We start from the raw sequence: 26,830 nt of genomic DNA, 5'->3' as shown, positions 1-26,830 counted from the left end.
ATAAACTGCCCGATTCACACCTAGCGTAATTCCGAACAGGGGTCACAACGCACAAGCTTCATCACTCGTCTCTCTCTTCTCTCAAACTCTCACATTCTTCTTCACCGTAGAGAATTTCAGATTTTTTTTAAAAAAAACAGAGTTATGTTGTCTATCACTTGACCTCTCTCTCTCTCTCATTTTGATTCGTTGTTGATTTTGGTATAACTATTTCAAGGAGAAAAGATGAACGATCTAATGACCAACTCGTTCATGAGCTACATTGACCTAAGGAAAGCAGCGATGAAGGATATGGAAGCAGGACCAGACTCTGATCTCGAGATGGCAACAAAACAGACGAGAATCTCTCTTGTTTTCTCGAAGAAGCTGAGAAAGTGAAAGCACGGCTCGCTCGGATCCGAGCAGTACAACGATGAGAGAGAGTGTGAGTGGGAGAGAATTTGAGAGTGAGAGTGTGAGAGTGTGAGAGTGTGAGAGTGGGAGAGTGAAAGTGAGAGTGGGAGAGTGGGAGAATGGGAGAGTGGGTGAGTGGGTGAGTGAGCGAGAGAGAGTAAGAGTGGGGGAGTGAGAGAGAGAGAGTAAGAGTGAGAGTGGGGGAGAGAGGGAGCGAGCGGGGCTCGGGAAAGCGGCTCGGGGGAACGCTTCTCGCGGAAGCGCGGCTTGGGGGTGCGGCTCGGGGAGCACGGCAGCGCGGCTTGGGGAGCGCGGTTTGGGGGGGGGGCTGCTTGTGGGAGCGGGTGAGCACAGCTCGGGGGAGCGCGTCTCGGGGAGCACGGCTCGGGGGAGCGCGGGTCGGGGGAGTACATAATGTTTGTATTCACATTTATATTTATTTAGGTTTCTAATTGATTTATCAAAAAAATCAATGTTTTTCCTGTCAAAAACTTTTTGATTAAAAAAAATTTCTTAGGGGTTTTAGAGCGTAATTACACAATGTAGGAAGCTAGAGTGTGTTATCACCATGAATATACTTTAGAAATAGTAAACACATGGTTTTGTTGTGATTTAGGGTTAGTTTGAAATGTAGGCTTTGTTGTGATTTAGGGTTAGTTTGAAATGTAGGCTTTCGCAACAGTCTTTTTGTATTCACATTTAAGTTTATTTAGCTTTCTAATTGATCTATCAAAAAAAAAATTCAATGTTTTTGGTGTTAAAAACCTTTTGATTAATTTTTTTTAATTACATAATGTAAAATTAGTTTGGAAGCTACAGTGTGTTATTGCCATGAATAGACTTTAGAAATAGTAAATACATGTGTTTTACTGTGATTTAGGGTTAGTTCGAAATGTATGCTTTTGACATGAATATATGTTAGTCTCGTTAGAGATTATCAGTCTTTTTGTCTTTTTTTTTTGTATTCACATTTATGTTTATTTAGTTTTCTAATTGATCTATCAAAAAAAATTAATGTTTTTCCAAAAATCTTTTAATTAAGAAAAATTTTTTTTTAGGGTTTTACAGCGTAATTACATAATGTAAAAATAGTTTGGAAGCTACAGTGTGTTATTACCATGAACAGATTTTAGAAGCAGTAAATACATGTGTTTTACTCTGATTTAGGGTTTGTTCGAAATGTATGCTTTTGACATGAATACATGTTAGTCCCGTTTTTTTGTATGCTTAACATGATTATATGTTGTCGTATTAAAAAACTTTTAGGGTTTTTTTTTTAATTATACAGAGGTATCTTAGCCCCACAGAGGTGATCCGGACTAGTCACGTGTTGTCACGTGTCGGTCCTATGTCCCTGGCGATGCCGAAATGTTAATTCCCAGTGGCCGGGATTCGAACTCAGATGGCGGTACTCACAGCTGTAAGTCCTTTACCACTAGAACTAGAAGCCCCGATTAACTCTTAGGGTTTTACAGCGTGATTACATAATGTAAAACTAGTTCGGAAGCTACAGTGTGTTATTACCATGAATAGATTTTAGAAACAGTAAATACATGTGTTTTACTCTGATTTAGGGTTTGTTCGAAATGTATGCTTTTGACATGAATACATGTTAGTCTCGTCCATTAAGAAATCCATTTTTTTTGTATGCGTAACGTGATTATATGTTGTCGTATTAAAAAAAGGTTATATATTGTCAGTTTATCCTTGTTGACCAAAAAATGTTTCTCTTAATGAGAAGAGTCTCATGATTTACGCCAAAGAAAAGACTAGGCCTGGACGTTTTTACCTCAACCCGAACTATCTACCTAAATCCGAACCAGAAAAACCGAAACCAAATCCGAACTGTTATACAAAAATATCCGAACGGGACTTATGAGCTTAGTACTTTGGTATTTGATTATAACCCAAACCGAAATCCGAACTAGGATCCGAAGATATCCGAAATTAGTTAAATATGTTAATGTTTATATATGTTAAAGTGATTTAGATATTTTAGAGTATTCAAAATATTTTTGTAGCTTGTTTTATTTGTCATTTTGAATACTTTTTAGTTAATTTAAATAGTTTAGCTAATTTTTAATAAGATTCGTAAAAAAAATATATTTTTTGAAAATTCTTTTTGTCAATTTTTGAGGTTTAAAAGTTATATTTTTGGACAATTTAAAACATTGGTTACATCCGATCCGAACCGAACCCGGAAGAAACCGAACGGAACCCAATCCTATAGTTAGTAAAATCTGGATGGGATTTACGAGCGTAATACCGATAATCTGAAAATCCGAATTAACTGAATCGAAACCAAACGCCCAGAAAAGACGATATATACATTTGTTAATACAACTTTCTCGACGTATTTAACATTTCAACTTGCCCAATCGCTGCCGTGTCGGTTAGGCATCATCTAAGAGAGAAAGAAACATAAAAGATTAAAGATACATTTAGTGATGAACCTGAAACAAATACCAAATCTTGTGACCTAATCACATGATTTTTGACTTTTGAACAAGGACATGGTCGCGTCATAATGAAATTGTGTGATAAAGAAACATTGAGGATGATCCTAAATCAAAACTTTATAAAACCAGTAAACATTAAGAGGCCCAGTAAGAGGATGAACTAAAAGGCCAAAACATTTAAAAAAACGAGAGGGGTTTGCCTGGGATACGATACACACGTGTCACCAATCGCGGAACGTTTTATCGCAATTAGTTTCAGTTTCAGTTTGGTTTCGAAAGAACCAAATCCAGACAAAAGTGGTTCTGTCTGAATTCGCTCGAGGGAAAGGAAGAGAGCGAGCGAGAGAGATTCGAAAGGTCAGTGTGTGAGTTTTCGCAAATAATCTAAAGGATGATTGAGTTTAGTATCGGAGAGGATCCATCCGATGATTTAGTGTTTAATGATGTAAAAATCTTTGTGTGTGAGAAAGAGATGTGGTTTGTGTGGTTTGCAGGAGGAGTGTGAGAGAGAGATATTAAGAGGGAGGGGGAGAGAAGAGAGAGGTTTCGTGAGTGTGTGTTAAGGTTTCAAACCCTATCCAGATCTCTACCTTTTCATCTCGTTTACTCATCTGATGGAGAGGAAGCTTGTGGTAATCTGGTCTTTCTTTTACTTTGGGGTCTCAAATTTTTAGATATTTAGTGAGATTTGGATGATTGCTTGGTAGGTGTTGGGAATCCCGTGGGAAATTGATTCAGATGGGCTTAGGGATTACATGTCCAAATTTGGAGACTTGGAGGATTGTATCGTCATGAAGGTTTTTGTCATTTGACTCTCTTTTGTTTTCTTTTTCATCATCTGAAAGACATGTATTTGTGTGTTTAGGATCGATCAACTGGAAGATCTCGTGGCTTTGGATATGTCACTTTTGCTTCATCTCAAGATGCAAAGGTGAGAAATGACTACTTGCTGCATGCTTTTTCTATTGGCATATGTCTCTCTTACTGTTTGAATGCGTGTAGGAGGCTCTGAAAGGTGAACACTTTTTAGGCAACAGAATCTTAGAAGTCAAAGTGGCTACACCAAAGGAAGAGATGAGACAGCCTGCAAAGAAGGTGACGAGGATCTTTGTTGCTCGTATCCCTCCTTCAGTTTCTGAATCAGATTTCCGAAGGTATACTGTTCTCTCTTTGTAGAATGGTTTCTAAAGAGTATGATAATCATCATGTATGTACTCTTTCTTATTCAGACATTTTGAGAAATATGGGGAAATCACAGATTTATACATGCCTAAGGTAGTAATCTCATCTATAATGCATTATTATTATCTAACTCTGTGGCTGATTAGTGATAATAGCCAAGACTTTGTGATATCATTTTCCCATTTAGGACCACAACTCCAAGCAACACCGAGGCATTGGGTTTATCACATTTGCTACTTCTGGTCAGTTTTTTGCTTATATATATATATATATATATATATATATTCTTTGGAATTGGTTTTATTTACATTGTTACTTTGATCATCAAACTCATGAGACAGAAGAAACCTTCTCTATTTTTTTTTGTGATTTTAGATTCAGTGGAGGATCTGATGGAAGACACACATGATCTGGGAGGCACAACAGTTGCTGTTGATCGAGCAACACCAAAGGAGGATGATCCTCCTCCTAGGCCACCTCCAGCTGCTAGAATGCAGCGCCCACCCGTGGCGGTTGCAGGTGGGTTTGGAGCTCCAGGTGGTTACGGAGCTTACGATGCTTACATCTCCGCAGCCACAAGATACGCAGCTCTCGGTGCTCCTACTCTGTATGACAACGCAGCCTCCTTCTATGGAAGTAAGACTTCACTTTATATAACACTAATTACAAACAAATGAATAATCTGAAAAAATGGAATCTTCAATGTGACTTAGGAGCTGAACCAACGAGGGGAATAGGAAACAAGATCTTCGTCGGACGCCTTCCTCAAGAAGCTTCCGTTGATGATCTCCGTGACTACTTTGGGAGATTCGGCCGTATCCAAGATGCATACATTCCAAAGGTTGGTTATAAATTTACAGAGAGAAGTACTCTTTATGAGAATAACATTCTTTTTTTTTGGTTAATAGGATCCAAAGAGAAGTGGACATAGAGGTTTCGGATTCGTTACCTTTGCTGAAAACGGCGTTGCGGATCGTGTAGCCCGGAGGTCTCATGAAATCTGTGGACAAGAGGTAGCGATAGATTCAGCAACGCCTCTTGATGAAGCTGGACCTAGCGCTGGTGGAAGTTCAACGTTAACTTCTTCTTCTCGTCCGGAGTATTTTGGTGGCTATGGTGGAGGTCCAGTGCGTGCTTTTGGTCGAATGTATGGAGGAGCCATGAGCTTGGACGATGTGAGTACATACACTAATCTAAATAGTCTTTATATATATATGATTCTGATTCATTTGGTGTTTGTTTATACTAGTGGGGATATGGAGTGCCGAGCGCAAGACCATCAAGATCAGACTGGAGGTACAGGCCATACTAATGCCCACCAGACAAGAAGACATTATCATTATCTCTTTGCTTTGTCATTTGTATTAACCTTCACTTGAGACTTGAGAGATATAACTCTGCATCTTTTGTGTTGTCATGATTTTAAAAAATTTAAAACAGACAAAGCTTTACAAGAACATTTGCATTGTACATTTGTTGTTCTTTTGTTTGTGTTTTTAGAAAGAAACAAATTTAGAGAGCAGATGAAGATTTTCTGCAATCAACACGAGGAGCAAAGCAAGTCATGAAAGGTGACATGAAAGTATGTCTTCTTACAAGATGAGTAGTGATCTTCGCTGAGTTTCTTGAGATCTGTTCTTCTTTTCCATGGTCACCACTAGATGCTGTAGTACTTCTCCTCATGTCTTGTGCTTTCAGTTTAGCTGTTTGGAGCTTGTTCAAGATCTTATCCATTGACGCTGACTTCTTCTTCTCCAGCTTCACCTGTGTGATTCATCAAAACCAAACAACATATTCAATTACAACTGTTAATGTTTATATAGAAATTTAAAAGTAAGGACCTCTAGCTTTCTCATGGCAGCTTCTGCTTTAGCCTTCTGGAGATTCTCCCAAGCTGCTATCTTCGCTTCTTCTCTATGCAACCTGCAAAAAAACATTCACATTAAAAAAAAAACTGACCAAAGAACAGACACATGCAAAAAAGAAAAAAGAAGATTGATTACTTAAAAAGAGTCATGGCTGGTTCTGAGATATCCCATGAAGCAGAGTTGGGTTCAGCCTCAGGTTGATGATCTCTCCTGATAATCCTAGAAGAAGAAGACATAACTCTTCTCTTGGGATGCTTGATCAACCTTGCTCCTTTATCCATCTTCACTTCTCTCACTTCCCCACCACCTACTCTACAAGGAGGAGGCTCAATCACAGAAACAGATAGCTCTTGAGGAGAATGATGATTATTATTAGGAGTCATCTGAGTAGCTATATCTCTTCTTGTAATCACCTCTTCTTTCTCCTCTGCATAAACTTTATCAAACAAAGCTCAGATCTCTGGCCATAGTTTCACAAGAATCAGAGATCTATTATTATCAGTATCAGTTTTGGAGCTAAGTGATGAAGTTTCTTCTTCACTCATCAAATCAGCACAGCTCTGGCTATGTCCATGCCCACCACCGACACTCCCTCTGAACACCCTCTCCGCCTCCAAAACACCCGTGGAGAACGGCGAGCCAACCACCATCAAACCCTTCTTCGAATTCCCCTGAGGAGGAGCTTCCACCGCCCTCATCATCATCGTCATCCTCGGATGAGGCAGCGCGGGAGGAGGAGGAGCAATGGGACCGCTTTTGGACTTCTGCCGTCTCTGAGGGTTTGTTGTCACCGCGGGGCTACAAATCCACCGCTCAGCGTCTTCCCATTTCGACGGTATCCCTCTGCCGCCGTAAAACGGCGTCGTTAAAGCGGAGGCGGAGCCGATGCGGCGACGAGGGGCGTTAATTGTGGAAGTGGAAGAAGAGGAAGAAGGATGTGGAACTCTCTCGTAGCTCCATCCTTTGTTGTTATCGGTATAGCTGGGAGGAGCTCCGGGACTTAGAAACCCACCGAAGCTGCTAGAAGAAGATGAAACAGATGTCTTTCTCATGTTATGTTCGGTTTTCTCCAGAGACGGAACAAAAAGGTGAGAGCTTAAAGATGGTTAAGTGAGAGTGATGTAAACTGTAAAGAGAGGATGAAGAAGATCTCCTGTTCTCAAAAGGTGAGAACTTTGAGAGACGAGAGAGTGAGAGAGTTTCTTTGTTAGCATTAAGACATGTGTCGTGGCTTGTCCGATCGATAAGAGAATAACCCAATTTAATTTTTATTTTTTTAATATTAAATTGGGAAGGAAAACAGTAAATATAGAAAAAATAACAGATTTAACTGCCGTTAAAGCTATCTTCTTCTTTACACAAGGCCACAATTCTCCCATGTGACCATTTTTATCTGTTTGTCTTTTCGATAAATTTAAGACCTTTTTGTCTTTTCTGTTAACAAGCTTCCCGCATTTTTTTTTTGTTATATAGATTTGCATGTACATTTCATGGAACCCTCTGGCTGCTCCGGAGGTTTAGAGTTTTGAAGTTTATATTAAAGATTTTATATTCTTAAGGTGGGCCGGTGCCTATCTTTTGAAATGGGCCCCAAGGCTCCAGTGAAAGCCACATGATGTGTTGTAAATGGAGAATGAGAAACAAAGTAAGCTTTCAAGTTCTTAAGAGAAATATTGTATTTTGCTTAATCGGGTAGTTGAAGCTTGTGATTGATCAATGGTGGTGGTGGTGGTGGTGGTGCCCAAACAAATTTTGGGATGATCACTTGTGTTTTGAGGTGAGTATAGTGGCAACGTATGACGTGAATCATATGGCATTGGCATACATAATAATTACATTGAATGACTGATCAGACTGCAATTTAAATCCCATTTTTTTGGACCACTTTGTTTGAGAGGTTTTAAGAAGAACATGTTGTATTTGTATATTATGTATATTGCATTTTGAATGTGTTCATGAATGTTGTAGTGGAACATTCTAAATGCTCAACAAACGTAATCATACAATAACCAGACTTATCTTTCAAGTTCCATCGAAAAGATTCGTGGAAAATGAAAGAGTTACGTTTCAAATCGATGTTTATATAACACGTGTCAGTGTGTTTTAAATTTTTTCTTTTCACTGTTGTAGTTATTAGGTACAGTACAGCTATTATAATTTATAACCATTTATTATAAAAGAAAAACCATTTAGTCTGACTTCAGATGATTTGGCCAAGTGAACAATTTTTTTCTCATGTCATTGTCACCACAACCTAGAATGAGTTGGAACTTTCCATAGAAGAGTCAAATTAAAATGTTCAAAACTACCTTACAAGTTATTTTAACATCAAGGACTTAAACTACTAGGTAATTTAATAGTTGAAGATTTTATCAGTTGAAAATTATAACGTGTCAATTGTAATTTTTGCTGATACTTATATTTTGATTATTTTCCCTTTATCTTTCACATCCACAATATTACCAACTTGAGCCATACATTAATTAGAATTTCAGTCATAATTTCTAATATGGAATCATAATTTATATTCTAGGTTCGTATTTGTGTGTCTTAATAAAGTTAGATTCATGCATTCATCAAACCATGCAGGCATGCAACTATCTCGTGTCTGCCGACTACCATTCTACCTGATGTATACGATTTGTTTTTCTCCTTGATGAGTATAATTATCTAGCCGTGGTACCAATGATAGGATAAAAGCCACAAAAGTGTTGGAAATAAATCCAACAATGAAGACGTAGATGTCAATGATTTTTAAGATGTTGAATTTGTCTCGAGAAGTAAGATTTACCGTCTTTCATGAATATTATTATCAAGCCGTGGTATCAATGATAAAGCGGATAAAAGCCAAATGTTGAAAATAAATCCAAGAACGAAGACGTGGTGTCGATGAGTTTTGTAAGAACTTGAAATTGTTACGATTAAGATATACTATCAAGATTATATAGTCTAATGATACGCATTGAAAACAAAAGGTGAGTGAAGCTCATTGGTATCCAAATGTGAATTGAAGATGAAATGTGTTAGGTGAACTCGTTAAAATATTAAAAAGAAATATAATAGACACAAGCAAGTAAACAAAGTCGCATCTTGCTATCTCCCGTCATATTTGAAAAAAAAAAACTTGCATATCTGTTAAATTATAAACTTTCTAGAATAACATATATAAATTCATTTTCATTTATTTCTGTGTGCATGCTTTTTTACTTGGCCGTTCGACATATTTAAGCAATTACTAAATTACATAATTTCAGATAACATATATCATATATGATATCAGTCACATACAATTTTTTTAAAACTCATATACGGCATCATTTCCTGGAATTCTGAGAGAACAAATATTCAAGGGAAAACACAATTCAAAAGATGAAAAAGAAGACTCAAAAGGAGACTTTTTGAATACTTTGATTAAGATATTATATAAAAGAAAAGATGTGTCTTAGAATTTCTAGAACCAGCATAGGATCTATAAATTCGACGACCACCCCGAATTTTTTTAACACATATAAACTAGTTTTAATTTTACATCTTAAGGGATTTGCTCCGGCGAGTTATGGTCGTCGTCTCCATCTTCCTCCTCCAGCAGATCATTCCTTAAATGGAAGAAACTAAACGAAACTCCGATCTTCTACGTTCTCGTGTCTTCCTCTCAGGCTTCTATTGCTGGGACTGGGAATTTCTCACTGCTCTCTTGCTCTTTAGTTGCTAATACTTTGTTCCGTTCTTTTCTTTTCTTTTTCTGTGTAGATTATTTTTCTTAATTTAAAAAAAAAAAAAAAATTGGCCGGAGATGACGGCGGCGCAGAGAACTGTTCCGGCGCCGTTTTTAAGCAAAACGTATCAGCTAGTGGATGATCATAGCACAGACGGCGTCGTTTCATGGAACGAAGACGGAACAGCTTTCGTCGTTTGGGAAACAGCAGAGTTTGCTAAAGACCTTCTTCCTAAATACTTCAAACATAATAACTTCTCAAGCTTCATTCGTCAGCTCAACACTTACGTGAGTTACAAAAACCAAACATATGTTCTGTCTTTTTTTTTTTGGTTTTAAAAAAAGCTTCTAGAAGCCTGATGAGATTCTTTTATCTTGTAGGGATTCCGGAAAACTGTACCGGACAAATGGGAGTTCGCTAACGACCATTTCCGGAGAGGACAAGAGGATCTGCTGTCGGAGATACGACGGCGTAAGGCGATGATCGCGGCGGCGGCAGAGTCAAACTCGGCGGGTGATGATGATTCCACGTCATCACCGGGGTCGAAAAATCCTGGTTCGGTGGAGAATATGGTTGCTGATCTATCAGGAGAGAACAAGAAGCTGAAACGTGAGAACGACAGTTTAAGCTCGGAGCTCGCGGCGGCGAAGAGGCAGCGCGATGAGCTGGTGGCTTTCTTGACGGATCAGCTGAAGGTAGGACCGGAACAGATTGATCAGATGGTTAAAGGAGGTAAATTCAAACCGAATATAACCGGAGATTGTTCGTCGGAGGAAGAGAGTGACTGCGAAGGCTGCGGCGGAGACGGGGTGGAGAAGGAGGGGGTAGGTGAAGGATTGAAATTGTTTGGGGTGTGGGTGAAAGGAGAGAGAAAGAAGAGGGGCCGGGATGAGAAAAACTTTGTCGTGGGTGGGTCCCATAGGACGGATATAAAGAACGTGGACTTTCACGCGCCGTTGTGGAAACGCAGCAAAGTTTGCAACTGATAAAAGAAGACTGCTACTAGATACTGTCTGAACAATCGTGTGACACGTGAAATGTTAAAAATAATTTTCATGTATTATATACTTAACATAGTGTATTTAAGGTGAAAAATAAGAGACGTAACGTCGGAGTTCCAGATTTTAGGATCGGGTGTTTGTATTTTAATTTTTCTCAAGATTTCTAATGTAAAAAAACATGGGATTTGATTAGGTTCAACGTCATTACAATTACTAGGTGGCTTTCAATCCGCGGAAGCGTAGAGTTAGTGAGTTTTCTACGCCATTTAGTTATAAGTGCATGCTATATACAGTTTGCGTCTATATTATTTTATAATTTGCATGTATTTACAAGATCATATTATTTGCATGTGTTATATTTGTGTTTTGTACGTTTTCTGGTATTTGTAATTCCTTTTTATATATTGATGACACATGTATGGTTTATCTATCAAGTTTTGTACAGTATAACTTTGTGTTCTTCTAGTCTTATCTTAATCTTTTTCTATGAATAAATTGAAGGTACCTGCGTACAGCTCTGAGTCGGAGATCAAAAAAGTGTGAATGTTAATTAGAATATTAGAATCATGTAATGTCACATTAAAATAATTATGTCTCTTCCTATGTCTACATTTCCTTTGACTACAATTCATCCTTCACAGTACTACCTTTTGGTTTTAACTTTTCGTTGATGAATACAGTCATGTCCTGAGAACTCAATTTAATTAATAGTTTTAACTGCAAATCAGACTTGTTAAGATACACGAAAAAGTAGTGAAAGCGAAAAAGGCTTGAGCTAATGAAGCTCTATGAAAAGGGTTATTCTGCTTCTCATTTCTACCAAATTTGTAGAGAAATATCGTCAGATAATCATTAACCTGTCATTAACAAAGATCGGATCATGATTTGGGAATCACCTATCTTGGTTTTAGGTAAGATTTAATTCTCATGTAGTTTGGGTTGCTCATTTTCCGATGCATAAATTCTTACAAATAAAATTCTCAAAGCCTTTGAAATGCTTAGCCAACTTCACGACATGTGCTTCTCAGTGCCTCACAATTTAACACCATGGTTTATGTACCTGTTTTTAGTTTCCCCCACACGATCCATGAGTTTTTATCTCGATTTCAATTAATAAAATATTTGGTTTAGCAGAGTGGTCTTTTAGTTTTACTTACCTCAAGATGAACATTATCAGGACATTTTGATACCAACTGATCAAAAGTCTTTCCTACCATAGTCACCACACTTTTTTTCTACAAATTTTGTCGGTTAGTTAATCTTAGTTAATATAGGGTTCCAAATATAAACATAAGCTGCACGTAAAAATATACACATGAAGACGAAATCAAAGAACTAAATCTTTCTAACAAGATTCAACATTTACTAAATACCTTTGGTTTAAGCCTTCTTGCAAAATCTTCAAGAGGTTGAGCCTGATTCTGAAGATCATCAGCCTTGGCAAAGATATTTACCTAACCAAGGAAAGAAAAACAAAAGTAGGATTCAATCATAATCGGGAAAACATATAATCGAAACTGCTAACCTATACAAACTTATATGACAAAAATTCTAACCTGAAGTTAATATATAGGTCTGGAGTAAACTCAAAGAATATTGCTTTCGGTCAGTTTTGTGATCAACTAAAACTTGTTCTAGCCTAGAAATTCCAATATGTTCTCCATCTGATACGATACATCAGCATAACTACGTAATACTTGAAACTATTATTCCAATAAAACATCACAGTATCTCATCGAGCTCATGGAAAAGAAGTTTCGCGACATCGCTGAGAAAATCAACATTAGGCATAACTGGGAAGTGAAAATAGTGAATCAAAATAGCGCTATTTGCCACATATTTATAGTAGTGGGCCGATGGATACTTGAAACAGCAGAAGCGGGAAAAATATGCTTAGTTCAACATAGTGAATACTTTTATTAGAAGTGATGATAGATGTGACGGAGGCTGGGTGAACTCTTTTTTTTTTTTTGGATTAAAGGCTGGGTGAACTCTTGAAGCTCTAAATTAGGGTTCATATGGAACGTCGGCATGATTGACAGAGGGGCAAGAGTGATGACGACCCGTAATTTGCTAATTATCAATATTGGTGGGCTTGAATGATAACTTGGTCGATTGAGTGTTTTTACATAGGCCTATTAAAAAATAAAACAGGTGACCTTCATAAATATATATTAGTTTCATTCATCAATGTACAAAGTATCCTTTAGTCTAGTGGTATAAATGTTGGTGTTTATATCACAGTAACCCGGATTTGAACCACAGACTTGACATTTTTCACACTTTTTAAAAGTGGAGCCCACTTACCTGCTGACGTGTCGCATCACGAGTGATGCAACTGTCCTATTATAATGTAGATCGTTCTTAGTTGAAACTTCATAGAGGAAAAGAAAGAACACTTTTCTTGCTTTTTTTAAAAATTCAATTTCATAGATTAATTGTAAGACCACCTACAATGGTGAAAGTATTTAACACCATACTTTTTTCCTTTTAACATTTCACATCATCATTTCTTTATTCCACATAATTATTCAATACTTCATTTTTAATTTTACAATAGTTTTGTTTAATAAAATTCAACACCATATCCCCACCATTTTTAATTCATCTTTTTCTTTTATAATTTAATAACTACATATTAATAATAATTTCAATTGAAATTAAATTAACTAATTAAATGGGCATATTTTTTTAATAAATTTAATAATTTTTATTTATATTCTCAGCTAAATATTTTTTTAAAAATAATACAAAAATTAATATTACTAAAACATATGACATTATAAAACTTCAAGTACACACGATACATATAAAATTAGTAAAAAATTTGAGTGTTAGAATAATTATTATTGTCATCCATTTAAAAAAAAAATAAGTTCAAGCACCAAAAAAAACAAATTTTGATTGGAAGCTAATAGAAAATTATAGTAAAAATTGTTTTTTTATGTGTCCAAATGAAGTGAGATTAGTCTTTATTTATAGATTATAAAAATCATTAATTTTAATATAAATTTTGCTTTTTTAAATATGTTTCCAACAAAACAATTGAGCTTTAATAATTTGAAGGGATAAGAATTTTAAAGAAATTTGGACAACTAATGAAAATATAACAATTTTTAAAAGGGTAAATCTGTTTCGCCCTCTCTCTAATCGCCAGTGTGTGGATTTCACTCTCTCAACTCTCTCTCCATTTATATGTCAACATGTGTCAAATTGGTCCCATTTTTGTTGAATTCAACCTGGTTTGATCCACGTATACATTTTTTCCAGTTCAACAGTTTCATTGTGTGAGTTCAACTGTTGAATCCACAATTCAACAGGTTCATTGCTGGTAGTCTAACCCTCTTCGTCAAAATATAGATGGTTTCCATGTTTTTACGTAGTTCGTGGAATAACAAAAGAATGCTATAAAATTAAGATGAGTTTAATATGGAGAAAAATATATCAACAAACTCACAAGTTTTAATAAAGCTAACTTCTGTAAGGAAATAAGTAATCAAATTTTTGTTACTTTGATCCTTATCCATTATCTCATATTGTAATTTTATTTCAAACGGATATTTGAATAGTATTCGTTGATTCCGAGTTAGTTGTTCTAGACTCTTTCCTGGACTCTACATTACTCTTTACTATTGTCCATGACACCATTATTTGGCAGAAGACCATTACTACCAACTCTCTAGCACTGTAAAAACAATCTTAAATGTAACACATATTTTTTGTTTGGCTTATGTAATTCACACATTTGTTTGGCTTATGTAATTAACACACACGTATATATCACACGATGACATTAGACATTACACTTCTAAATTTGAAGCTGTAAATTTTTCTCTATGTAATATAATAGAAGGGTGATATTTACTACTCATAGCCACATATAAGATTGCGGCGATATTTTGCAACACTCTCTACTCAATTCCTGTTAATAATTCAGACACAAAAGCTTAACGAAAAGTAAGAGATGAATGTTTGATGGATCTCAAAACCCCCTCGTTGCTGGTGGAAACCAAAATCATATAAACACCAAAATGGGCAGACAACACTATTGCTGTTAAAGAGAGCAAAAAGTAGTATAATCTCCAGCTAAAATCTAAGCTTAAAAAGATATGAGATATCCAGATCCTCTTCTAGTACTGCATACTTAGTTTGCTGAAAGATCCAAGAGGACAAAATTATCTGAAACATACAACTATACAGAGAAGTAATAGAAGATTTTGTGAAATACAACTCACTTAACATTAACTGCCCTCTTTGTTAAAAAGAGCGCAAGTAAAGTGGGCTAAACCCAATGATTGATGATGTTTATATCTTTTTTCTGCTAAGTGCCACAAGAGTTCAGTTAAACAAACCTGAAAGGGATAAGACTATCTCCATGCCCAAACGTTTCTATAAGAATCATGAACAGCTGAATTCTTTCATTAAGTGCAGAATGGTGTAGCTGATACGTCATGATACTTTATATCACCACTCCACCACAAATGAAAAACACTTGATGGTTAACAAGGAAAAAAAAATCCAAAATAAAATTTTATCACATACCCAAAATGTTAAGAAGAATTGGCTATTGAAAAGACCTGAAAAACTAAGAGAGAGAGAGAGAAACAAATCCAACAAAATAGAGTTTTTGGTTAGAGGTTGAGAGGTAGAGCATACAAAATCTTACAGTGATGCTGATGTGGAGGAGGATCGAGTGTCATGACAGCTTCGGACCAAACAATGTTTCCTCTAATCTCACCTGTCTTCTTGCTTCTCTCCAAAGATCAACATGTTGGGACCAGAGTTATTCAGTTTGTGCCCAGGAAATATTTCATCGATTTCCAGTCTCCCCAGCCCCAACGCTAACATCGGTTCCTCTCTTCTGCATATCTCCCACCGATCCCACAACCATCCACCATAGCTGACCAGCTTGGAGGCAGCGAGAGTTTTCCTGAGAGCCTCCAAGCCCATCACCTCTCTCCACTCCATCACCTCCCACTCCAATTCACGTGGCTCAACCCACAATATCCGCCCACCACTTGTACTGCAATACACGACATTCTCATCTCCTTGCGCCATTCCTAACAACCACCTTCTCTTCCTCTATCACTATGCTTTCGCACATTGACGGAAAATTACACTGAGGCGGTGGCATCGGCAAGGCATCCTAAGTCTGCTTCTTTGGGTCGAAAACCTCTCCCCACTTGCTGGACTTCGAGTCATCACACCCTCCCATTACATATATCTTACCGTACGTCCACCACGCCGGCTGCAGCTGAATATCGAGCCACCACCATAGAGGGGAGAGTGCTCCACGTGTGAGATCGACAATCCAGAAACAAGACACTCGACGAGGCTCTCCCTCCAATCCTACCACCCATGATGTAGATCCCACAATCATGAGCCACCATAGAAGATGCTTCCGGAGGCTGGTAGAAGTTAGACCGGACTGGGACCAGCGGCCGGTTAACGGTTTCCATGGAGAGGGTGAAGGTGAACCAGCGTGGGTTTGAGTCTGGAGGGATGCATAAGCCTCTATAGATACGTTCTTCGGTGAAGCCCAAAAGAGATCAGAAGTTGTACAACTCAGACGAAAACAATACAGAACGGTGCCACTTGGAGACGAGAGATAAGTTAGCATGGTCCGATCTTGAGACGCGGGCCAAGCAACTTAAGACGAGAACCATCTCTTCGGGCAACAAAGATAACCCATTAGAAGACGAGAAGACAGCTTCAGTTTCTTCGTATGTGATGTCTCTTCCTCGGCGTTTCATGGATTCATCATCAACTTTTTATTTTGACTCTCTATTGTTTTATGTTTTGGGTGCCCTAATTCCTTCTGACTCAAACTCTTCTTTTTGATTTTGTTTATGTTTGAATGAATATAAAGAAGGGATCTCTCAGCCTCTATGACTAAGGGCCTGACTGGTTCAAACGCAACGGTTGTGGTTGCAGTTGCGGGAGTTTGTGGATGCTGGCAGTTGCGATTTCTAGCGGTTTTAAGAGATTTGTACGATTGGTACTGCGGTTAAAAATTGGTGCGTTTGCGGGTGACTTATGACTGATTAACTACCAAATACGATAACAGTCAGATAATAAATTAATAATATTTACATTTAATATAATTATAAAAATATCAAAAATCATTAAATTATAATAAATATAAAATTTATATTTAGAAAGTTATAATTTTAATTTTTGAAAATTTATTGAAATTGTTTTTATTATAAAATTTTATAATATTAATTAAAATATAATAGATATATTTTATTATATTTTAATATTTTCATAATTTCAATTTTAAATATTTTATGAAATATTTTTAGTTTTGTATATATATTGTTTTAAAAAAAAGAAAAAAAATTTACCCTTCCGCAACCGCCCGCAACCGCAAACGCTAGCTGGAGCCAGCTTTTGAATTTATGAGATTCAGAGCGGTTTGAAGCGGTTTAGAGCGATTTGAATAACTGTTGCAAACCGCCGACAACCGCTACCAACCGCAAAAGCTGCGTTTGCGGGTGGTAGCGGGAAAACCAGTCGCCCCCTTAAGTACTTCCTTTTTCTTTACAAATAGTTTCCTTATTTTGGTTTTTCATATGTTTTCATTAAATATTTTATTTTCTCTTTATATATTCCCTTTTCAAATAGGTTTAGTAGTTTCTAAATTTTCTAGAAAATATACAAGAGGCCAGAAAACATCTGAAACCAGAAAAACGTATCTCCTCGTCGCCCTGCCCCGCCCCGCCCGCCCCATATTATTGGACCGTAGTAATGGAGGAGGCAAGCATCTCTTCCCAACTCGAGCTTACAATTCTTATAAGTTATAACCAAAGATGAAGCTGAGATACTAACCGACTGTTCAAATTTTATTGGAATGAAACACAAAGCCAAATTGTATGTACGGGATCATTTTCATATTCAAATATTGTTTTCCTCACAAAGTAAAGTGAATATATATGTAGTCACACAAGTAGATACAAACAATGAGTTTTACAGATTATTTTTGGGTACATTTATAAAATCAAATCTTGAGTTTAAGAGATCTTGATTCTCTGAGTTTCCTTTCTTCTGACAAAACCTTTGCAAACCTGTAACATTTTACAGATTAAAGCCAAATACATATATAAATAAAAAAATTATTAACCTTTTTTTTAATCAAAAGGAAAATTATTAACCTTTTGAGAGCTTCCTCGTTGGTTACGTGATCAGAGATGGGTTCGTAATGGCCGGTTTCGAGATTGACACGAGAAACATTTTTCTTCAATAAAGCTTCACCAACTTGAACAAGACCTTCCATGTTCTCGTCTGTCGATAAGTCCACTGAACTTAAGTCACCCTTCAACGCATCGTCCTGTAATAGAAAAACATAACAATGTAATTTGTTATTATATTTTTGGTCAATAAAATTGACCTTTCACTAACTTATTGTTAATATTTGTGGAATTAGTGTTTCGTACAAGTAAATACCATATAGACTAATCTTACAAGAAATCATTCCTTAGTATTTGCTTAAATGAAACCAAAATGTATGTATTTAATTAACTTCTTATTATATGACAAAAAATCTGTATTTGAAATATTCAAAGTAGAAATTAAAAAACAAATAATAAGTGTTGATTGTTGAAAGCCATCAAGTTTTGTATATTACATTACTAAAAAAAATTAATGTACTGAAAATTATTTCATTCCTTTGTATATTCCAAGAGTGAAAGAACTAATATTATATCATTTCATTTCATAATTATCATGGGAAGATACTCACATCGATACGTAAATAATTGTTCTCGGAACGAAGAGCTTGAAAGACGACAGAGCTTTGGTAATCAACCATATCGTGAATGGCTTCACTGTAACAATCAAGAATTGGAGTCGAACCATTTCCATAGATCCAACTTAACATCCCCCATTTTGACGCCATTTTTGCATCATACTTCTCTTGGTTCCTGATCGAACCTGTCCCAAGTGATATCACCACAAATCTTGTATAATCCAATGGGCTTATCTCTCCCATTGCTGGATTCTTCTTCACTATCTGCTTTGTCACTTCCGCAATCGCACATAACGTCTGCAAAAATATAAAAAAAACATCACATGACCGATCTATAATTAGGTTTCAAAATTAGGGTTTTGTTTTTACCGGGTTATTGGCAGCGACACCACCGTCGATGAGGTTAAATTCATGTTTGTTTCCTTCATTGTCTTCGTTAATGAATCGACGAGCCGGGAAATAAGTTGGTGCCGCTGATGTGCTTATGCATATATCTGATAGTTTTGCGTCGATGACTTGATGATTCACCGCCTATGTATTTGATACATTGAATCAATAAACGTGATGCAACTACGTACGGACGGATGTTGGTGTATATACCTGGTAAGAAGAGAAGATAACTGGTTGGAGTTTCTTGATGTCGAAGCAAGGTATGACAACGTTTGTCATAGTTTGAGTCAGTCGCGTGTCTCCCAAGTAACCTTGGATTACTTCGTGAAGGTATTTCCCGTTGTACTTTGGTCCTCGTACGAGTCTCCTCATGGTTTGAGCCCAACTACACACCCCTCTGCATATTTTAGAAGTTTATCAGATTACTATGACTCTGAATGAATGATCTCAGATTAAACGCAAACGCTTAAGGCACATACCGATGTTGTGGAAAGATTTTAGGAGAATGTTTGAGATAAAAGGGGACGATTTCTTTGGCCGCAAACAAAGGGCGGCTGCGGTTACGGCTGTTTTTAACGTCTTTGTCCTCTGCGGTCAACATCGCCACTATTAAACCTCCTGTGCTTGTCCCGGAGATGACATCGAAATAATCCACAAGCCTTGCCTCCTCACCATCCAACTCCTGTATAAGATATATTTACAAAGAAGCACACTATTCACAACCGTTTATAGTCATATCAACAGAGATTTTCATTTAAAGACAAAAAAGATTGAGACATATTGTAGAACATTATTGGTTTGTTACATTATCAAATATACTTTTGATTAAAAAAATTGGACATGATTCCTGATTTAGCTTGAGACGATCCTAGAAACACTTATTAAGTAAACATACCTGGAGTTGGGATTCGAGGTAAGCTAAGATGGTACCGGGAATGATCCCACGGATCCCACCACCATCTATGCTAAGGATAGTCACAAGTTGTCCGTACGAAGGAGGAAGACAAGAGACTCTTCTCTCTGACGAGAAATCCATATTTTTTAGTATCTCTAAGTTATTTTTTAGTAATCTCAAAACTAAGCTTATGGTCTTGTCGGTAAGAGTTTTAAGTTCTCGTTCCTTTTTCAAGACAGAGATGGTGATCAATGTGATGAAGCTCTTAGAACGACCTACCGTTACGAATAAACACAACCCACATATATAGAAGAAATAGATGTATATGTTATATTAGCACGCATCGCATTAGTGTTGGACTTTTTGTGTGAATCTACTGGGAGGTTTCTCGATTTGGATGTCGTGTCCATCACTCTCACAAGCCCATAAGTTACACTTATGGTTGCTTTATACATGTCATGTTAAACACATACTTCTATATTGAAAAAAGTCTAGGTGACAACTACTTTTCCATAAAAAAAAAACAATTAGTAGACATAGATGCACACAAATTAGGAGCAAAAGTCACCTGAACATATATATTTCAAAGATATATAAAGATAATACCGCTGCTTTAGAACATTTTCATCTATATGTGCATCTTTTTATTCCTCAGTGCTAATAACTTTTGAATAGTCTTTTATTTAAAGAATTTTTATGTAAAATTCTTCTTGCTTATTTTATGTAAAAAACTTAGGTTGTGTTTCAGAAAAAAAAACTTAGGTTACCATCCCGGAACTGGGAGTTTCGTTTGAATGAGATTTGTCCAATATAGTATTTACGTATAGAGACAACGGGAACCATACTTCCAAGCAAATATAACGGTTGCTCGAAGCAATAAACGGTTAGTCTACAAGACTACAGTCGTTTTAATTACGATAATTTTCTTTTTCTTTTCCCACTTACAATAATTTTACGCGTAGTATTTCTCTATTCCTCCTGAAAGATATATAATACATGTTTTTGCTCAACAATCTATATTGGAATATCCAGGGAGATAATTAATTAGAGAAGATTAAAAGGATTTGCTTGCATAATTTTTGAAATAGTTTTAGGCGTGCTTACCTTAAGATGCGAAAACTTAAAATCAAGCTCCGTTTTAATTATAAATCCAGGCTTAGAAAAGAAAAAGAGTGATATTTGTTTACGGTCAAAGTAAAAGCATTCTGAGGTTATTTTCCTAATTATCCTCTTACATATTGTCTGCCGTAAAAAATCCTTTTAAATATTGTGTTAGGATGTCTGATGTTTTTTATATGTCCTGTTAAATCAGTATTGTTTTTTTCCTGTCCATGCCGTGACGAGTAGTACAAAATATATCCATGCCACCATGCTCCACGTTTGCAAGATCATTTTATCCAAGTTTAAGTCAAATATTTGTCGTGTCAATTTAAAAAGAAATACAAATTTAATCATCCAATATATATTATCTTACCCCTTCACACCCTCTTATGCAATTCTTCACGTATCTCGTTTCTTTTGCTTGACCTGTTAAAATTTCTTAAGTAGTATCCTAATTATGTGATTAAATAATACTCTTTGGCGTGTAACATACATATATGAGTTTTCTTATGAAAGTTTATTTTTGTCCACGGGTCTTGAAGGGGTCAAGTTCTTCTGACACTGAACATCCTCTTAAGCTAGATTTTTAATGATAATTTACATATAAAATCATTGAGTTGTCCACTTTAATACTTGTTGAATAATATGAACGAAATCCAACTTCATTGTAAAAACATAGAGAATCATAGGCTGTAAACTAAATTAATCAAAAGCATCTACTGCAGAAAGTTATTTTCTTACTACTATTATTTGTACATTAAATTATTTTATGCAACTAAAGGCAAAAGCACGATCGATCATCAAGCTTTATACAATGCATCTACTGCAGAAAGTTACTTTCTTACTACTATTATTTGTACATCAAGCTTTATACAATGCATCGCCTGGCATCCTTACGTTCCTTTTATACTAGATTTTTTCTTGCAAACCTGTATATCAACCAATAATCAATCAATGCGATTACATGCGATCGAACAAACCGCGCGATCAACAAGGTTTCAAACTTGTAAGGTTTTAAATCTACCTCAAGTTGGTGATATTATCATGAACAGGTTCATATACACCAGTGTCGATGTTTATATGCACAAATCTAGTTTTCAGCACGTTCTCTCCAATCCTGACAATGTTCTCTAAAGTGGTTTTTGTTGCTAGATCCATAGAGCTTGCATCTCCTCCTAATGTATCATCATGTAGTCAATTTCACACAATTGTTTACCCTAAATTAGTTAAATGATTAATCGCAAATATTGATTTATGTTCATGTATTGCTCTTACAACAATTCTGAGATACTTATCCTCGGATTGTATATATATATATATAACCGAGAAAAGAATTGTGGTACTTATCCTTGGATTTTTAGGGTTTGAAACAGAAAAGAGTTGTGGTACTGGATCATTAAAAAATCAGTAATTATATATTTATTATTTTGCTTAACAAATCAGTAATTATTTTGAGAATAACAAATATTCAATTTGTTGAAAATAGTACAAAAAACACCAAGGCGTCAAGAGACCGCCGAATAAACACACACACAATTTGTCTTCCCATATTAGTGTTTTTAACGATCAGTTTGTTGGATCTTTAGTCATTGTGTCGCTACTCATTCTCCTTAATTTCCGTTCTTCAGATAAAATTTTCGCAAATCTGCATTACCAATTTAATTTTTAACATCTTTGTAATAAAAACAATAAAATCCAACCAAAAAAATAATTTAATATCAAACAATGAGATTACTTGCAATTTAAGAAACACAATTTTAGTTACCTTTTGAGTTCTTCCTCATTGGTGACATTTTCTGGAATAGGTTCATATGCACCAGTGTCGATATTCATATGCACAACTCTGTTTTTAAGCACTTTTTCTCCAATCTTCACAAGATTCTCTAAGTTAGATTTTGTCGCTAGATCCGTAGAACCTGCATCGTTGTCCAGTGTATCATCCTACAATTGAACTCATACATAAGCTATCACATAATTTAAACTATATGCGACATGATGTGTATATGTCAAGGCTCTTACATCGATTCTGAGGTACTTGTCCTCGGATTGTAGGGCTTTGAACAAAACAGAACTATGGAAATGGATCATGTCACGGCTTGATTCCATGGTAATGTCTAGAATAGGAGTAGATCCATCGTCATATAGCCAGGATATGATTCCCCATTTTGCAGCTTTTTTTGCGCTATACTTCTCCACTTTTTTGGTAGACCCTGTCCCTATCGATATAACTAGGAACTTATCGTAACCCAACGGCTTGAGCTTACCCATATCAGGATTGTTCTTCACAATTTGCTTAGTCACAGCAGTCATGGCCACCAAAGTCTATAAACACAAAAAGCCAGACAAGAGAATTAATATACATAGTTGACATAGATCAATTATTTATGTTGTTAATTTTTGAGAAATCGGCAAGAGGATTGTGATATACCGGGTTACTAGCAGTGACCCCACCATCAACGAGGTGAAACTCACTCGTCTTGCCTTGACTATCTACATTAGAAAGGTAATGAGGAGGAAAGAAAGTGGGGGCAGCCGATGTGCCAATACATATGTCTGATAACTTGACGTCCAAGCTAGGGTCAAACAACGCCTTCAAACACACAAAAAAAAAAGGTGAACTAATGCTGTTAATTAAGTGGATCAGAAGATGAAACAAAAACTTGAGAATTCAGTTACACTATGTGGTTTGATGAAGACAGAGATTAAGAGAAAATTACCTGGTAAGAGGAGAAGATGGCGGGTTGGAGTTTCTTCATGTCGAAGGTAGGTATGACAACGTTTGTGATTGTCTGGTGAAGTTTTGTCTCTCCGAGAAGATTACTTAGTAAATTTCGTAGATACTTTCCGTCGTACTTTGGACCAGACAGAAGCTTTGGAAGCTTAGGTAACAGAGCAGCCAAGCCTCTGCATTTAGAATGTCTTTTAATTTCCCACATATAGGTTGTGATTGGTACAAAATAAGTGGAAAATGGAGTAAATGAAAAGGTTGAAATGGAGTAAATGAAAAGTGATAGTAAGAGGAAAGAGAATAAGGGAAGTGGAGTAAATGTGTTTCTCTGGTAAATGTTAGAGTAAATATTAGAGAGTGTTTCTCTGTTTCTACAGTAAGTGGCTGAAAATGTGAAAAAAAAAATTTCACCTGACTGGTAAATATTTAGCTGAATTTAGAGTAATTTATTTTCAGAGTAAATATTTACTCTATTGATACCATACAATCTCACTCATAATCTCAAATGGCACAATCTATTATAATCATTACTATATCTCGATCCGCGCAAACATAATAATTTTACTTATTTTCAATTATTTTTATATAAATATTTTATTTTCAATTCTAAATTGGTATATATTATAATATATGTGTCTATCAATTTTTCAAACATAATAATTTTACGGTATATTTTTTCATTGAATTGATTGTTTTAAACTTTCACATGTATTTGTATCTTCTTATATATATATATATATATATATTTTTTTTTTGGATTATTATTTCATTATTAAAATCGTAACTATATATATAAAAATTAGTAAAATATTGTTTTATTGTCATATTCAAAGATATTGTAACATTTCACAAATTTAGAAAGTTTATAAAAAATTAAACTTTTCGCTTCATAGATTTATATTATTGAGTAAATAATTAAATATTTAGTTTTTGTTTAATTTTTAAATTAAATTATATAGATTAAAATTTGTTTTCATTGGTTTAAGGTAGTAAAAATTAATCAGTGTTAGATAATATGATTTTTGTTATTTTAAAAAAATCTTTCTAATTTTAAAAATTTTAAAAGTTAACATCGACAAATATTTAAATATTTAACATATAGAGGTATAATATTACAACATTAAATTATATCTATTTAATTTATATTATGTATAAATCCAATGGATCATCTATTCTTTAAATCCAATTATTGATAGCCCAATAAAAATTTCTGGTAAGTCCAAAATTTAAATGATAAAATTAGAGATTAAATGTAACATATGTCAATTATGTCTATTTTTTAAAAAAATCACACATAGATCAATGTTGTGATTTATGTTTTAATATATAAGATGTTATTACTTGAGTATTTGCATTGTCCATGTTGTTGACAAATTAAAAAAAAAATCATTTGTCTAAAACAATATGATATACACTTAGTACTCTCACTTCTTCGCTATAATGTTAAAGCACTCATTCATATATATTTCATTAATTATATATGTTCTGATATCTATTGTTTGTTTGGCTAAGTAAGTATGATAAATCCGTGTATATCGTTAATTTATAATTTTATGTACCAAGTAATTGGTTAAAAGAATCATTGCGATTAATAATTGTCAATTTGTAACGAACTTTGTTATTTTATTTGTAACTATTATGCGTAACTATTGTTTTCTTACTCGGGCTGTGGAAATATTTTGGGACAATGTTCAAGGTAGAAAGGAACAATGTCCTTGGCCGCAAAATGAGGCCGTCCGCTCGCGTCCGGTACAGTCAACATGGCAGTAATGAGACCACCAGTACTAGTCCCAGCTACCACGTCGAAATAATCAGCTAGTCTCACGTCTTCTCCATCGATCTCCTATATATTTAATGGTTAATCAGTCCAAACATATATAGAATTAACCGCATCAAGAATTTACAGTTTAAAGCCCGGACAAAAAATATATATGCCTTATGATTTTTTTCATGAAATAAATATGCTTATATAGAGAGAGTCTCGGCCTCGGGTAATATATAACCTGAAGTTGTTTCTCCAGACAAGCAAGGATGACACCGGAGATGGTTCCTCGGATTCCGCCGCCGTCTAGGCTGAGGATGGTTACGAGAGATCCACACGACGGCGGTTTGTTTCTCTTACAGGACGAGTCGTTTGCCATGATAGTTGATCGATCTCTTTTGAGCTAGAAGAATTATAAATCGGAAATTTCACCGTTAATGCTCTATGCGATATGTTTCTCGTAAGGATATAAATACATAAATAAATAAATCATAATTTGACGCGTAGGATAATCTATAAGATATATTTGTTTGCTGAGACTTTTTCTTCGCACATTTCGTGCTAATCATGATTGTAATTTATATATTTTTCTTTTGAATTGTTTTCTTTGTTGTAATGTACAGGCAATATCAATGTCGAGCTTGAGCTGTCATGAGCTTAATTTACGAGAAAATATTTAGATAATATTAAGTAAGAATGAAATGTTGTTTTCGTGGACTTTCAAATACGAAATAGCTAACGAGATCAAAATCAAAAGACTCAAAACTCAATTATTTGATTTTTAATAGTAAAGTTTGATACTTTTGGATTTGTTAGGACACATCTCCCTCCCCATCTAGACTTGTTCTAGAGACACCTGTCAGATAATCCGGAGTTGATTTCAGGTTGTGATTCTGATGTTTCATCTAAATTACTAATAAAATGAACTTCTTTAACACACTCAGAAGAAAAACTAACTTGTTTAGGAGTTTATATCTCACTACTTACCACGTTTCCTTCAAGCTTTGTTAGCTTTATAAATAAGTTAAGATAATTGCAACTTTCTTTATTTCTATATCAATATATCTTTTCGCAATTTCATTTTAATTTATAGTATGATAACACAATATATATTGTCCACTATTTTAACGTTTTAAATCCATAAAAAACAAACATAGAGTAACATACGAGAGTATATTTAAGATTTAAGAAAAGACACTGAAAGTGTATAGTCTGTTCTACTTTGCGTTTGTTTCTTTTGTATTTTAAAAGCCAAAAACATACTTTTTTGTTTAGGAGACACTGAAACTATTCGAGGAAAAAAATTTAACACATGTGAGTGTGTTCTCCATGTAACAAACACGAATTCTCTCTTGATTCATAGCCCAACAGTGTTGTGTATAATACTATCAAATGAAAAACCAAAAACGCTAGAAGGAGGGGTTGAACCTCCGACCTTGTGGTTAACAGCCACACGCTCTAACCAACTGAGCTATTCCAGCTTTTAGTATAACGGGTGATCAAAACAATTTAGATTTCATAAGATTAGTAAATGGGCTTACTAAAATGGCCATAACAAGAACCCAAATGAAACCCACCGTAGTGAATA

The 26,830-nt window shown here is 35.4% G+C and overlaps 6 protein-coding genes and 1 non-coding gene across 9 annotated transcripts; 2 read left to right on the top strand and 5 right to left on the bottom strand.

Moving 5' to 3' along the window:
• The first annotated feature begins 2,967 nt into the window (after positions 1-2,967).
• Positions 2,968-5,506, top strand: LOC103862517 (heterogeneous nuclear ribonucleoprotein A/B). Of its 2 annotated transcripts, XM_009140223.3 has the most exons (11): positions 2,968-3,209; positions 3,347-3,484; positions 3,560-3,649; positions 3,718-3,783; positions 3,855-4,006; positions 4,082-4,127; positions 4,222-4,276; positions 4,410-4,670; positions 4,748-4,875; positions 4,943-5,209; positions 5,284-5,506. In XM_009140223.3, exons 2-11 carry the CDS (start codon positions 3,467-3,469, stop codon positions 5,344-5,346), a joined length of 1,146 nt encoding a protein of 381 aa, XP_009138471.1. In that variant the 5' UTR covers positions 2,968-3,209; positions 3,347-3,466; the 3' UTR covers positions 5,347-5,506. The 2 variants fall into 2 exon arrangements, with proteins under 2 accessions (XP_009138471.1, XP_009138470.1); XM_009140222.3 differs by having other exon boundaries at positions 3,052-3,484.
• Positions 5,463-7,174, bottom strand: LOC103862518. Of its 2 annotated transcripts, none has more exons than XM_009140224.3 (4): positions 6,402-7,174; positions 6,038-6,338; positions 5,876-5,957; positions 5,463-5,798 (listed from the first exon to the last, which is right to left on the bottom strand). In XM_009140224.3, the coding sequence occupies exons 1-4, from the start codon at positions 6,952-6,954 to the stop codon at positions 5,547-5,549; spliced, it is 1,188 nt and encodes a 395-aa protein (XP_009138472.1). In that variant the 5' UTR covers positions 6,955-7,174; the 3' UTR covers positions 5,463-5,546. The 2 variants fall into 2 exon arrangements, with proteins under 2 accessions (XP_009138472.1, XP_009138473.1); XM_009140225.3 differs by having other exon boundaries at positions 6,038-6,329.
• Positions 7,175-9,224: 2,050 nt separating this feature from the next.
• Positions 9,225-10,823, top strand: LOC103862516 (heat stress transcription factor B-1). Its single transcript, XM_009140221.3, has 2 exons — positions 9,225-9,905; positions 9,999-10,823. The coding sequence occupies exons 1-2, from the start codon at positions 9,696-9,698 to the stop codon at positions 10,602-10,604; spliced, it is 816 nt and encodes a 271-aa protein (XP_009138469.1). The 5' UTR covers positions 9,225-9,695; the 3' UTR covers positions 10,605-10,823.
• A 4,942-nt stretch (positions 10,824-15,765) lies between these two features.
• Positions 15,766-16,372, bottom strand: LOC117132670 (F-box/kelch-repeat protein At4g19865-like). Its single transcript, XM_033287478.1, has 2 exons — positions 16,202-16,372; positions 15,766-16,146 (listed from the first exon to the last, which is right to left on the bottom strand). Exons 1-2 carry the CDS (start codon positions 16,370-16,372, stop codon positions 15,766-15,768), a joined length of 552 nt encoding a protein of 183 aa, XP_033143369.1.
• A 1,118-nt stretch (positions 16,373-17,490) lies between these two features.
• Positions 17,491-21,901, bottom strand: LOC103862515 (patatin-like protein 3). Its single transcript, XM_009140220.3, has 7 exons — positions 19,652-21,901; positions 19,236-19,438; positions 18,967-19,153; positions 18,736-18,897; positions 18,361-18,663; positions 17,774-17,949; positions 17,491-17,686 (listed from the first exon to the last, which is right to left on the bottom strand). The coding sequence occupies exons 1-7, from the start codon at positions 19,790-19,792 to the stop codon at positions 17,620-17,622; spliced, it is 1,239 nt and encodes a 412-aa protein (XP_009138468.1). The 5' UTR covers positions 19,793-21,901; the 3' UTR covers positions 17,491-17,619.
• Positions 21,902-22,145: 244 nt separating this feature from the next.
• Positions 22,146-26,042, bottom strand: LOC103862514 (patatin-like protein 1). The gene is made up of 7 exons (XM_009140218.2): positions 25,484-26,042; positions 25,142-25,323; positions 23,470-23,656; positions 23,181-23,342; positions 22,772-23,074; positions 22,518-22,693; positions 22,146-22,397 (listed from the first exon to the last, which is right to left on the bottom strand). Exons 1-7 carry the CDS (start codon positions 25,619-25,621, stop codon positions 22,319-22,321), a joined length of 1,227 nt encoding a protein of 408 aa, XP_009138466.1. The 5' UTR covers positions 25,622-26,042; the 3' UTR covers positions 22,146-22,318.
• Positions 26,043-26,649: 607 nt separating this feature from the next.
• TRNAN-GUU lies at positions 26,650-26,723 on the bottom strand. Its single transcript has one exon. It is a non-coding gene; the product is annotated as a tRNA-Asn (tRNA).
• Between the last annotated feature and the right edge of the window lie 107 nt (positions 26,724-26,830).

This window comes from Brassica rapa, chromosome A03 (assembly GCF_000309985.2).
Source record: "Brassica rapa cultivar Chiifu-401-42 chromosome A03, CAAS_Brap_v3.01, whole genome shotgun sequence".
Classification (NCBI taxonomy): domain Eukaryota; kingdom Viridiplantae; phylum Streptophyta; class Magnoliopsida; order Brassicales; family Brassicaceae; genus Brassica; species Brassica rapa.
This window is presented reverse-complemented; position numbering and strand designations above follow the sequence as displayed.